The 14589-nt window shown below is 39.7% G+C and overlaps 1 protein-coding gene across 1 annotated transcript in view; it reads left to right on the top strand.

Moving 5' to 3' along the window:
- Positions 1-2421: 2421 nt before the first annotated feature.
- TMEM132D (transmembrane protein 132D) overlaps positions 2422-14589 on the top strand; it is a 261108-nt gene continuing 248940 nt past the window's right edge. Inside the window, exon 1 of the mRNA XM_062590102.1 lies at positions 2422-2500. Coding sequence (XP_062446086.1) covers positions 2422-2500 — 79 coding nt within the window. The remainder of the gene's footprint in view (positions 2501-14589) is intronic.

Below are 14589 nucleotides of genomic sequence, written 5' to 3'. Positions count from 1 at the left end.
CATTACTACCTACTGAAAGTGAAATGTCTGCAGAGTGTTAAGGAGTGAAAAGAGTATTGATGAATAAAACTTAATAACTAGTAATATTTTGGAATGCCTTTTAAAAACATTAACGAAAAAAATAACAGCACAGATAAATATAGATTTCTTTTACAAGACTAGATGAAAACTATACAGGAAGTGGCATAACTCTGAACATGGATAAAGGATCTAGATTCCATGTTCATATTTTTGCTGGAAAAGCAAATTAAAGTTTTTCCAAGTTTGCTGTTTCAAAAAGAAAAAGATTAAATATAATCTTGAAATGTAATATTGCAAATGCAAGTTTAACATGTGCATCAGTTTTGGTCCATTTCGGTCCGGATTCACCAGATTCTATGGTATGTTTCCTACATAGTCATTTTCTGTATTTTTTTTTTTCTTAAAAATATTATCATTAAAACTCTATTTCACTTTAAAATTCTGTAAATGCTTCTGCCATTCTATCTTGCTTGGAAGGCAGTAGGACTTTATGCTCACAACATCTCCAAACATTGCAAAAACAACAAAAAGCAAAACCCAAGTACTAGCCATTTTTAATATAAACAATTTTTTGGTAACAAACACACCCATATCTGGAAAGAAATCTATTTTTTCTTTGCATTTTTATACTTTTTATAGTAAATAGGAAGGTGTTGCTTTTCCAGCAAAACAGATTAACTGGTGCATTATCCTGTTGTTTTTCACCTGCCCACTGAATGAAGCTGGGCATCATGTCGATAACATTTTTTTGTCCGTCTTCAGAGGGTGGATGTTCTCGGATGGTACATTTATGTCTCAGGTGTGATGTCAGTTCTACAGGTATTCTTCATTTCAGGTCTGGGGGACCTCTCTGGGACTAGTAATATTTCTACAATTGATGTGAACTTTTAGGCTGAAGCTACAATATTGCACAAGATACAGCCTTTTCTCATTGCGTGGCTAATCACATTTTTTTCACTGTTAGCAAAACATGCAATCTTGAACTTTATTGGGATAGACCTGTTTTAAAGTTACAGCAATGTGGATGTTAATATAAAAAGAATGTTTTTATTGCTCCTAGATTGGGCTGTAGTAAATTGCATTTTGCTGCCATTCTATCTGCCAGGGATAATACAAATCTCGTTGTTAAGCTTGACCAAAGGGTGAGGTGAGCAGAATGGTTATAGCCTTCACATTTTCAGTAATTGGAAACCTCGGATGAGCTATGTTTTCCCAGCACTTTGGAACGTTATTTAGACCAAATGTAGGTATTTTACTTGCTGTTCTTACGCTATTGGAGAAGTATTTTACTACAAAGCCTTCAGGTTATTTCCTCGCTCCGGCTCTGCCATGTTTCGTTTGTTTGAGCGGAGCGGGCAGAGCTGATCCCAGAAATCGGCGTGCGGGGCGGTGCGCGCAGGGCCGCGCCGGGGCGCGGGGTGTCCGCGGCGGCGGCGGCCGCGCTCGCCCCACCGCCCGCCCGCCTGCGCGGCCGCGGGCCGGCAGCTCCGCCCCGCTCCGCCCCGCGGCGCGCGGATTGGGGCTGCCGCGCGCGAGGCGGGGCTTGGCCCGGTGCTGCTTTATTTATTTGTTTCCCTTCTCTCTCTCTCTCTTTTTTTTTTTTTTTTAATTTTATTTTCGCGACACCTCCCGGCTTAAATCTCTCTCCCCGCGAACAGCAGTCGCGGCACGCGGAGGATGGGCCGGGGCCGGAGGGGGCGGGCGGGCGGGCGGGCCGCGGCCGGCGCCCCGGTGCCGGCTCGGGCCGTGCTGCATCCGCTGGGGCTGCGGGTCCCTGCCGGCCGCGGCCGCTGCTCCTGCCGGCCCCGAAAGCAGTAGCCTCCTCTCTAGCCATGACCTTCCGCGGGGGAGCCGCGCTCGCCCCTTCCCTCTCTTGCAGAAAGTCAAACAAGTGAACGGAGGAACAGAAAACTTAAGAGAGAGATCGAGTAGCAAGCCCCCTTCCTCCGTGCCTGGATGATTTCTGGGCTGACCAGCATCACCTAAAGGGAAACTTTGGTGGAGCGCGGGGAGCGACGTGCGTGCGCGGCGGGCGGGCGGCTGCCCCCGCGGCGAGCCGCGGCGCGGAGCTCGCCCGGCCGCGGGTCCGGGGCGGGGGCTGCTCGCCCGCCTCGGCGGCGGAGGCTCGGGACTGGGATTGTAATGGGAATAGTTTTGCATTTTGCGTTTGTGGCTTGAGAGGAGAGAGTGGGTTTTCTTCCGCAGCATCGTCTCTTTAGAAGAAAGGACGGAGGAAGGGGGCGGGTTAAAGCTAAAGAAGTAAGTCCTCTCTCCGAAGCAAATGCCTTTTGCGCTCTCCGGATAACCTTTTTCTGAAAATGCAGCCTCTCCAGCTGACCTGTTCTTACTTTGACTGCAAAGTGTGTGAAACTGAGCCCTAACTTCCCCACAGACCCTAGGATGTGCACTTCTGGGATTAGCAATATGGGGCATCTCTTGTCACCTCTGCTCTTGAGCCTGGCAGCAGTTTTTTCCAAAGGTAAGGCTCAATCTCTTCTGCATAACCGTTCCTTCGCTTCCTGTTCCTTGTTTATCTTGCACACGCACCCTCTGCCCCTGTCTCTGTGGAGGTACCTTGGATGTTGATACCCACAATTCACAATTGAACGATTGGGGAGGGGGTAGGGGGGTAACGTGTGAGTCAAAACCGAAGACATCTTGAAGGGAAATCCTGGATGGCAGGATTTTATTTTCTTGGTGGACTTTGACAAATAGTCTAGCTATTTATAGAGACATTTGTTACCAGAGGTTGTATTTTTGATCGTACATTAGGTGCTGGTGGAAAACTCAGCTTTGGATTGTGAAAGGTTTCATTACATGGAGATTTGAAATCTTCAGGGGTAGCTGCTGCTGGAGTTAGCTGCCCTATCTTTATTTCCTATGCAATTTTTCAAATGAAAAACCTATGTCTCAGAAACTGTTTTACTGGACTAGAGAAATGTGTGCTTGCTGAAATCTTTAAAAGCTCTGATGAGATCCTGAACCATGGTGTCAGATATTTCTGCATGCTGGGTAGAGTTTGGATGTTGTGACAGATGACTCGAGACAACTACTCAGTGGTATCTTTGTGCTTCCCTCGAATGTGTTTACAGTAAGGATCAGAAAGCCAACATATAGACAATGTTTTTGTGTGTGTGTTTAAATTCTCCTTTGAACTTAAAGTTTTCATGCGTAATCTCAGCCAAAAGGTGAATGCATTTTTGCAGTACTTAATCTAAACAATTCTGACCATTCCTGCATAATCCAAGTTAAGAGATATATACGCTATTTAAAAGACATTATGCCTCAGCAGCTATATTTTGGCAAGAATATTGAATTTAAAGCTCCCACGTGGCTAGTCTTCAGTGAGAAATAACAGCATATGCATTTAATCTATAATTTTGAAAACATACGAGTTCTGCCTATAGAAAGATCACTGTTTCAGAAATGCTTCAGTTACTATTAACACTGCACTCTTTTTTTAAGTCAGTTATCTTTACTAATCGCTCTGTGTCTAAAACCGGACTAACCACTGAGGACAGAATACACAGTTGTATATTTCTGTGGTGGTTCCCATCATCAAATTCCATTTTCATCCTTCTTTCTTTAGAACAGGATGAGAAAGAAAGGAACAAAATTGTAAATCTTCTCAAACGTTACCTAAATGCAGTGCCTGCGTAAGTACAGTTTTGAAGTTGCAAATGGAAATGCATTAGCAGTAAGGGTTGGAAGACTGAGTCTTTTTAAAAGACTGCTTCATTCACACTGTGCACCAGCAACTTTTGATTACCAGCTGAGCTGTAAAATATTTATTTTGTTATAAGCAATATCAGTACTGAGTCAGCTGACAATGCAGTAAGAATATTAACTTTTTCATCTCATCTTTTTTTTTTGGTGTTTTGAATTTGCATCATTAGCAAAGCATTAACAGAGTGTGTGACTGAAATTACAGTTTGTTTTAAGATTGAAGTATAAGTGGCATTTGAGTTCTACAGTGGACAATGTTTCTTTTGCCAACCCAGCAATTATAACATTCATATATGAATGTTACTTTTAAATGTTACTTGCATCTCCTTTGAAAGATAAACATAGGCAGAAAACTGGACTTGTCAAGGAGGTCTCTTATGTAGAAAGTTAAATAAAAAATAAACCATTATAAGTTCTGACAAGTGAATTCTTTCTATGCATTAAGAAGTCTTATTAAATCCGTTATCTCTTGGAACTGGGTACATAAGATCCCTATTTATCCCTATGATATTGCTTGTGCCATTTATTTTGCACTTCAGACTTTGTAATATCCCACCACGTGACTGCTGGGACTCTTTGCTGTTCAGCATTACAGATACCCATCTTCAAGGTAATTGGCTATTTCCATGCTTGGTAATGGGCTCTGTACTGCTATGCCATAGTACACTCTGGAAAGACCAGAGTGTTCTAGAGATTTACAGTATAAACTAGTTATTGCCAAATGTTGATTTTTTCCCCCCCCTCCATCCCTCCCCCATAAGAAGATGAAAACAAAACAACAGCAGCAGCAGAACTTGATTACTGCTACTGGGCATATTTATTTGTTTCTTTGTTCGATGCCGTTCTGTTGCTAATAGAAAAAACTCCTTCATCTATGTCATGACGACAAAGTTTTCTTAGAGAGGTAGAAAATCTTTCAACGTGCAGCAGCAATCAGCTGTCTATTGTGCGTAAGTCTATTGCTGATTACTGAGAACCATGGCAACGTGTCTTCTCACTGCACAGTTTCATAATCTTTCAGGTAATAACGTTCAGGACTTTAGATTACTATTGCCATTTTGCTTTGCTTTTATCTTGTAAATGGGGAAAATAGCTCCAGTCTGGGAGGTGAACTGTTGTTTTCTATAACGAGTTTCATGTTCTGATCAGAACAATTTGTAACTGATGATCCAATCCATGTATTGGAATGTATTGTGCAGTCTGATACTGTATTGTCTGTGTGTGTACACACACACACACACACACCCCTATACGTATACATAGACAGAAAGGCAGGGAGTATAAGGTGATATAATTATTGTTAGCGTGGAGCTGTATTTCACAGCTTTGGCATCAGCTAAGTGTTTTCTTGACTCTGTCCTGGAGAACCATTTCTTACCCTAAATCAGCTGAGCATTTTGCTTTTTGATCTCAACTATGAAAAAATTCTTCAGAAATCTTCAATTTAAAAAATAAACCAACCCAGCCCAGCTGACATGTATTTGTCTGCGTTTACATAGAACAGGCTCAGTAACAGGGGTGTTTTCTTCCGTTGCTTGAGGGGAAAACCTTTCATTAGTTTCACCAAGGGTAGAATAAAAACTTTAACACCAGACACCATGCTTGGCCTAAGCTTGTAATGAACTGGACAATTTTAGGATATATATATAGTGAAACTTCAGACTGAGGAACCTTCCATGTTGTGGATGTTTGGTGTTTAAAAAAAAAAAAAAAAAAAAACTTTTCAAATTTCAGGTCTTAGCTGACAGTAACAAAACAAGAGAAAATTATTGTGACTCCTTTGCCTGCGTTGTACCAAGTGTCCCATGTTCTCTGTCATCCTAGGTTGAAATATTCCTGCAGGTTGCTTTCTAATGAGATCTCAGACCACATAACTGCTGTCTTGATTTTCTTTTTCCCTCGGTCTTTATAAGTGTAAATGCTTGGCAATAGCGTTAGACAGGATTACCTCGTATACCCCTAAGTGTTCCCCACAGGCAAGAGAAGTGGGCACTCCATTTTCAGTGATGCCAATCTCCTAGTATAGGAAAGTGGAGGGGGAAAGAAATCTCTCAGAAAACAAAACGTAGTTCGAACAAAATGTTATAGGAGAGAAGTATCTAGTTATTTGGATTGAGTGTGTTACTGTTTCATTTGGAATTATTAATGTTGCAATATTCTTTGAACTCCCTTGGTCTCCACTGGATAGTGAGGTATAGAATTCCAGTCCACAGGAATTACTTAAATGCTGCTGTTACGATTTCAGTGGGTTGTAGCTTTGTAACTTGTACGGGAAAGCCTCTTCCTCCACTTTAATCCTACTTTTGCATTCGCTGGCTTCAGTGAGAGTGGCGGTGTGCAAAGAGCTGCACAGGTGAATTCACTGGTCCCATTCCAGCTTCCAAAAGGCCGTGGTTCTTCTCTGAAGACCTTCCAGCTTCCAAAAGGCCGTGGTTCTTGTCTGAAGACCTTTGTGTGTAGATTTTCCACTGACATTGAAGCGCACTATGAACTTTGTATAAATAGAAATGTAGAAAATGAAAAGCTGAGTGCAGCATGCCTGTGTTTCACTGCTTGCTTATTTTTAGGTCATTACTCTGGAACACTGATAGTGTTTTATTAGTAATGGACAATGCCGCTCTATTAGACATTGAAATTAAAGACTTCTATTTGATTGATAGTATACTGTTGTCTTTTTCTCTCATTTGGTGGTAACTGGATAGGAGTTCATGACTGAATTTCAGTTTATGTTGACAGATGGTTAAAAACCAAAAGGTAAAACCAGTCTTTCTAGCTTATGGTTCAAATTGTTCTGTAAAACCTTTTTTTTTTTTTTTTTTTGGTATCCTGTCCCAGCTGCATCTGAACTATAGTCTTTTGAGATATTATACAAGGAAAGGGGTACTGAATTGCACTTTTGCTCTCATTATGCTTTTTGGCACAGCGTACTTCTAGGAGAAGTGGTTCTGCCTTCTTTTCTTTCACAAAAAAGTCAGACTAAAGTTCTACTGCTAGACCTATGTTTTATTTGTCTGCTGCAATACTGGTTTAATGTGATTTGGTTTCTAATATTTCCCTGTAATGTTCTCATTTTTTACTTCCATCTTGTCTTTTATTAGTTTCATGGGACTGGCGGACTCTGTGACACCAACCAATGTTTTAGATATTAATAAAAGCAGCTTTATTCAATAAAGATCAATTTTATTTAATAAAAAAAATCAAAAGATAATCTAATTTTTCATGCTGCATTCACATTAAATCAACCTCCTGAAGTAGTCGTGGATGCCAGGTCTAGTGGCAGTCTATCACTGGTCCTAGGATACATAAACATGACTCCAGTCAGATTGATTGCAGATAAGCTGAAGAGGCATCTGAGATTCATCACAGGTTTAGTTTATAAAGTGTTACATTAAATTACTTGATTTCCCCCCCTTGTAATATTGCCTTCTGCATTATTAATGGAAGTTCAAAATGAAGTGGATTTTAAAGAGTTCAGAGACATTTAGATAACGCTAATTATTATGAGCAGATTTAAAGTACATATTTGAGGATGTTAGGCTACTTCAGTTTCTTCTATGGGTGGGAAATTAACTGCAGAATGAGGATTGGGTTCTTCATGTCCTTGATTTCCTCTTATTGAATAGAGTTTAATTCCACGGTAAGGTGCTGGTCTGATGGCCCCATGGAGCTAATGGGTTGAAAGTCTTCATCTGCCAAGGAGGTAAAGCCTATGCAGTAACCATGCAAAATTTGTCTTTCTGCTTTAGTAATGTGACTTAGACTTGACCTGGAGGATGATATAAGCTCCAGCACAGTGATATAAGTTGTTAGACTGGTCTATAGGTCCACAGTGGGTGTGATGCAGAGCCCATTGAAGTCAGTATGAAGGTTTTTATTGCTGTTAGTAGGCTTTAATTCAGAGCGGAGGCAGTTTTCTGGTGCAGTATTTTTTCAGCCTGTGGCCCACACACCAGTAGTGATTCATGCAACGTTCGAACGGTGTTGTGAAAGTAATGCCAGAAACCTCACGCATGCAAGCTAGACAAAACAAGGGAGGAAATGAAAATAACACGGGAGCTTTAGCGTACATCTCAATTCCTGTTTGGCTGTAAACAAAGACCTGTGCAACAACATTGTGTAGGATGGTCTGGTTCTCGCCAAAGAGTTAGACAACGCTGGCCTTTAAAGGGGCTGAGAAAACCTCTGCACATTAAATGACTGCAGTCGTTTAAAGTATTTCTCTGAACCGCTACTGCCTCAATTCTTCAAATGCTGTAGCTGCTGATATGAGTATTTCTGATCCATTCCAGCACAGGTTCACCCTAAATCAGCACTGAGTAGTGGTTCAGTGAAGCGGGGTAGGCATAGGCTGCTGGTCACTTAGGGCATCTGTACTGTAGGGTCGACTAACTAAGGCTTCTACTGCACTCACAGAGGATGTTTGTCTGTTCTTACACCCTCAGTCTTGTTTTTTTTTTTTTTTTTTTTTTTTTTTAATTGAGATTTTCAGCAAGGTTTCTAGAGGAGTTTTCTGTGTTACAGACAGTTATCTCCATGAAAATTGCTCACCAAAAAGAAAACTTTTTTTTCTTGTACAGACCGTGTGGAAATAGTTGGTAGTGGACGCAGCTGCACTGATGCCATATTTCCTCGTATTTACAAAACTCCTGCAGTCACTCCACCTTCCCATAGGCCAATCTAGCTCCATGTTTAAAGTCATTTTGATTTGCTTTGTTTGTTTATTTGGAGTTTTGGTTGTAAATAAAGACCTTTCTCTTTATACTGTGTAAGATAGTCTGGATAATCAGAAGCTGTTCCAGAAATTTGCTATGGTAATGGTTAGTAAGCAGCAAGCCTTAATTCATTCAATGCCATTTTATACTTGCTTGCTTTCCTGCTAGTGGCATCCTTTAATAGTTCTTCTCTTTGATAGAACGTATTGGGCCTTGTTGGTATGTGATTTTTGCAGCTAAAGTGAGCAAAAAAAAAAATGTAAAATTGGATAAGTAGATCCTAAAATATGAGCGGGTTGGGGCTGGGGGGGTGGGGGGGAAGATCCTGAATAATACATATCCTATAAAAAGATCAAATAAGTGAGCTAGATAAATAGAGAAAAAATGCAGTGGTAATAATAATAAGAGAGCCAAGCAGAAATGTAGAAAACACACTCTTTATCCTCAGTGGATATCACTTTATGAGATAAACTAGGGAGCGATACAAGAGGTGCCCCCATCTTACTGAACCAGGATGCTCTACAACATGCCTTTTGATCCGTTTGCTTTCTAGGTCAGGCTACCTAGACTGAGCAGAAAGTTTGCAGACCACTTGCTGAGGAACAAGTCAGATGTCTAGATACTCACATAGATGAGGCTGCATGTCCCTTATATACTTAAAAATAAAATAAAAATAACTCTGTTTCTCTGAGCTTAATCTCACCTAATGCTAAACAATCTCAGAGCATTAAACTTTAGACTGCCACATTGCTTATTTGATTTTTATTTATATTAAAAAGTGTACCTTTTACATCTTCAATATTCACTATGCAAATAAACTTTAGAGGAAGAAAAATCCAAAGCTATAGGTCAGCAGAGATAACTAGCCATAATGTCTCTGTCCAAATTTTAATACAATCCATAATATAAGAATGGATGCAATACCACTTAGTCTTCCACCTATCCAGTTATCAGTGATCCTGGATTAACCAGTATTCATATCCTCTGTATTCTGCTGAGCTGTGGTCTTCAAGAAAGAGAAATAAAGGTGATTTGAATGTGCCTGCTATCAAAATCTCCCAATTTATGCTTTAGTTTTGCATCACTGTCCTAATGTAATCAGTCTTGCCTGGTTAATTTTAATTAGGTAGCACATATTGAGTAGTTAGTTTTGTTGTCTAAACATTCCAAATTACTGTAAGATCATGGAAGAGTGAGAAAATGTCTGAACTAGTTTCAGTGGAGTTATACTGATCTGGTTGGAGGTTTGCATTTGTACACCATGGCTATCTGCTGCATGGAAACAAATACTTACCAATGCATCACCATTGGCAAGTAATTCTTTAGTTTATTGGGTAAAAGACAATATTGGGAGGTGATTTGTATGTCTTACTCCTTCATCTTTTGTTTTCTAAGAGCAACAAAGAATAAATCAAATGTTTGCAATACCTTGTGACCTATTCAGGTGAAGTCTTGCTTATTAGTAATAGAGTTTTAACTTCCTACATTGATCTTAGCAGTGTAGAGTGTAGTGTGATGTTTTCCTGGTAGGGAAGGTGATGTTTCAGTGGATTGTATTTTGAGCTTTGAGTGTTGAAGGAAGCAGTCAGCTCTAACAAAGCTTGCTAGTGTAACAAAGATGTGAAAACATCACATGTCAGTAGTTACCTACCAGTCATCCTCTGTACGTTTTCATAAACAAAACCTCCTGGCTCTAGCTGGCTCAGATTCACAAGCCTGCAGCTCTTGAGCTGAAGAGGGATGTCTACATGGTTAACAAGAGGGGACTTGGGGCAAAATTGAGCGATCCTGGTTCTGTGTGGTATAGGGGAGAAGTGTGTGTGCACCTTTTAAATTTATTACCACACTTCTTTCCTCTGTAAGGAGTATAGGATCAATACTTTCAGACTTTCCACCAATCTGTCCCCAAAACACTCATTTTTGCTGTGTCTATTTAGGATCTCTTTAACTCCAGATCATATGTATTAGCAGCGTTTTTTTGCTTTGTTAGGTTAAGCTCACCTATGGAATTTGGCTCATATGAAAACACTGAAGAACTTGGCCTGTCTTCTGGAGAAAGGTACATATGCAAAGGGAGAATTTCATAATCTGCTAGTGTGCTAGTGTCCATCTGATTCCTTACTAATTGAACTTTGTCATCTTTTAGGATGTAGCAGCAAGGCCATTATTTTCAAGCATTTCTACTGAGTTTGTATGTTCCTATTCATGGAAACCTTGCTGAAGTGGCAATTGTTTACCAGTCCCATAAATCAGGATGTGAAAAGATGGGAGCCCCAAAATTAGTGGATGCTTTTCAAAATGTTGTTTTCATCTTTGTGAGCTGAACTATTTCTGCCAACGACAAAGAATAATTACACCTTCAGTGAATAACAGTAAGAGCTATGTCTTGCTTTTTCAAATTCGATATGGTAATATCCATAGACCATTCCCTCATTTACTCAGGATTTATCATTTAAGGTTCTCTTACTCTGTCTTTTTCCATATTATTGGGGCAAACTGTTTTAAGGGGATCATGACTTTAGCTGTGCCCTGCTCTCACCTTTGTGGCTGACTGTGTCCCCTGTAGCGGTTGTCTGATACGAGATGGTTTCTTGCATTCTGAATGCTTGTGCGCAGTAGGATTCTGCTATATACCTCTGACTCTTTGACACCATCTGCCCACTAAAGTAATTTTAATGGGTTTCCACTGAACTAGGCTGTACTACAGCCGTGTCAGCATGCTCCTTATTTTAAAAATAATAAACAAAATCTCCTCAGAAAAGCTATCCATGATCACTGGCTTCTCCAACAAAACTGAGGATTACCTCACTGTTTGATATTGCGTAGACAAATATCTCTCTCTTTGATAGACTTTAAAATAGGAAAATGACAATTTGTCACTTCAGATGGCCCTCTAACAGCTCTAGTTTATTTTTTGTAACAGTCTTTAAAGCTGTTCCCATCCTATGTTTTTAGGCAGACATTATTATTCTTATACCGAAATGGAATCATCTCACCTTGTTGGAATTCTCTTCTTTATGAAAGCTGGGCAATGCAGCGGCTCGCTATGGTGATTTAGGAGTCAGGGAACACATTGGCTCTCTGTGACCTTTGAAAATCATTTCAGTTCTCTGCCTCCCCTTTCCCTTTTAATCTGTTTTGTCTACTCAGAATTTAAGTTCTTCAGAGCAGGACCTCTTTTGCTTGCTCCTTTTACAGCATCTGTCCCTCTTCTCAGATGGGACCGCGCATTTTACCACATTACAGATAATTAATTAGTAGTGGCTGAGCTGGAAATTGAAACATGGCATTCTGATTGCTTTAATCACTGAACAACACTAATAACTCAAAGGCCTTTAAGAATAGAAGAATAGGGAAAGGAAAAAAAATACAGATAAAATGAATGCATCTAGATTCCACTCGAATATTACAATTAATAAACCATCTGAACAATCTCAAACAATAAGGTGATACAGTAAATATAAAAATCTTCTTATACGAAAACATTTTCATGACATCTTTTTATTTCTTTCCTTTATATTCCATGTTACTAAACTGTTAAGGAGAGCAATTTGATTTTGAACATCTTTATTAATAATGCAACAAACTACTTACCACAAGAAATAGGCTTTTTGGGCAGATGGTGCAAACTTTAGAAATATATCACTCCTTTTCTATTCCTTCAGTTTTCTGTGATTTATTTTCAGCTCCTTTATGTTAGTAAGCTGGCTAATGGCAGTGATGAGATGGACTGGTGAAAGAGAGATCTAAGATCTATTCCATTGCTGATGAGACATGAAAATTGAAACAGTCAAAAATTCATTAATTCTTCTGAACTTCAGAACTGACTTGCGCAGGTCATGCAGAGAATCAGAGATGATCCTGCTCTTCAGTCTTTGCATTCTTTTTTCTAAACTACGTGCGGTTTGACCTCTAGCCAGGATGAAGTTTGCCATCTGAAGCATAAGTTTCTTTCACTTTCTCTATGCCCTATACACCAGTAGATCTGCTTTTACATGTGTACATAGAGAACCAACAAAGATCCACATCCAAATATATCCATTTACTAGAGGATCCCTGGTGCTTTTGGTCCCCAAGAAAAGAAACTTCTATGCTATTGAAGCATTGAGAGTGACCACAAGAACTGGACAGGTTTTCATCAGGTTCTGAGGTTCCTCAGGAGGTGTAATGCTGTGCAATGCTTTCTTCTAAAAGAAGCATTCACAACAATCAATTTAAGACCCTTTGTTAATAAAGATATTTAGCATTTTTGTCTTGTGGAATACATATGTGGCAGTTCAATTTGTCAATGTTGGAAAGATCCCTGCTTTGTGGCAAGAGAAGCAGACAGTTCCATCATCATGTAATAAGAAATAGTCAACAGCAGAGCTGTACTTACAAAGCCTTTAAATTATGGGAATTTTTGCTATGTCCAGCTTTTCTTTTATTTTTTGGCAATTTTGGTGGTTGAAGGAACATTGGTGGAAGATGGAACATGTACTGAACCCAAGTTCAAATTCTCTTTTAGTTCTTGTGTTTGAATCCTGTGGATTTTGCTGGATTCACTGCCTTTTGAAATCCACCAGACCTTTTGAGGTCCAGAATTCAGATTACATTGCATTAGTGGATGCAATACCAGGTTAGAAGAAATATAAAGTAAATATCAATATGAATCCCCATGAGAATTAAAATGGTATTTTCCAAATGCTAATCAGCAGGATGATATTTTGAGTGGTATTTCAGTGCTTCATTTGTATAATAGATGAAATGCTAAATAAGGTAAATACCTAGGATCTGTGGTCCTTGCACAGATTGTTGCTGCTGTTGTGATCCACCCCCTCTTTGTCCTATGATAACTTTGAATATTGTTGTAAATGTTCCCTGCTGTTTCTGCCACGGTAGTTTAAAATACATATATCAACATCACCTGCATCTTTTCTTGCCTTTTTATTTGGACTCTTTATCTGAGCAGCAACAGATCAGAGTAATGGTATAATAATCACTGTTGAAGCGTTTGTTTGTTTGTTTTCTTTCTATTTCTGTGCAGTCATATGCTGCTTTCATCTATTCTGATCAGAATTATGCATGTGTTTTGGAGCATTCCCATATCAGACCTTGAAAAAAGAGAAACGCTTGTAAGTGGAGAACACTATATATAGCAGACCTTTGTTATGATATTTATAGTCATGATGTTTAGAATGTCTTTGTGTGCATTAGAGGCTCTCATCAAATAATCAAATTGCACAAATAATAATAAAAAGGATGGTCCACAAAGAGATTCTTTTCAACTGTTCTCTTTTTAGCAGCTTCAGAAAAGAAAGATGAGTTTGGCAGTATATTTGCAGTGTTAACAAATCTGGCTTTGGCAGGCTAAAGCAGGAATTGTGAATTCAAAACTGAAGATCCCTCACAGAGATGCTCTGGTAGCAGTTGCCTTTCTGTGGAGGGGTGAGCTTTTGCAGACCTTGGCTGTTGCAGCGGATCATGAGAGAGTGATAATCTCTCACATAATTAGATCGGACAAACTATAAGTCTTCATGACCTATCATGTCTAGCTAGAAAGTTGTTGGGAGGCAGTGAAGATCAAGAGGAAAGAAAAATCTGCAAAAATGCAAAGGCAGCATTGCAGATTGTTGTTTGGTATAATGCCTTCTCTGCCCAGAGAGGTCATGGAGTCTCCTTCTCTGGAGATATGCAAGGCCCGCCTGGATGCAACCCTGTCTACCGTGGTCTAAGTGACCCTGCTGAGCGGGGAGGTTGGACTAGATGATCTCCAGAGGTCCCTTCCAGCCTTACTGATTCTATGATGTTTCGGTTGATACTGTGGAATGATAAAGCTTATCATTTTTTCCTAATTAAGTATGTTCTCATTTGTGTTTTCAACCTGAGGATAGTGCACATCCTACTCTATTTACCTGTGGTGATGCCACATTGCTCTGTGAAATCCTTGGGTATGGTCTTTGACATGTTGCAGATGTTTTCTGCCAGTTTGATCAATCTGTCAGAAACTGTACATTCTCATACTCGTTTTATCCCATTCTGCCAGACAAGCACTATCAAAATCTCATTTGGAACCTGTGGAAGTATTGTAGCAGGTTCAGTTATACTTTATACTTCTCTGACACCTGTCTTAGGAATAGCTGATCTATTG

The sequence above is a fragment of the Rhea pennata genome, chromosome 17 (assembly GCF_028389875.1).
Source record: "Rhea pennata isolate bPtePen1 chromosome 17, bPtePen1.pri, whole genome shotgun sequence".
In the NCBI taxonomy this organism is placed as follows: domain Eukaryota; kingdom Metazoa; phylum Chordata; class Aves; order Rheiformes; family Rheidae; genus Rhea; species Rhea pennata.
This window is presented reverse-complemented; position numbering and strand designations above follow the sequence as displayed.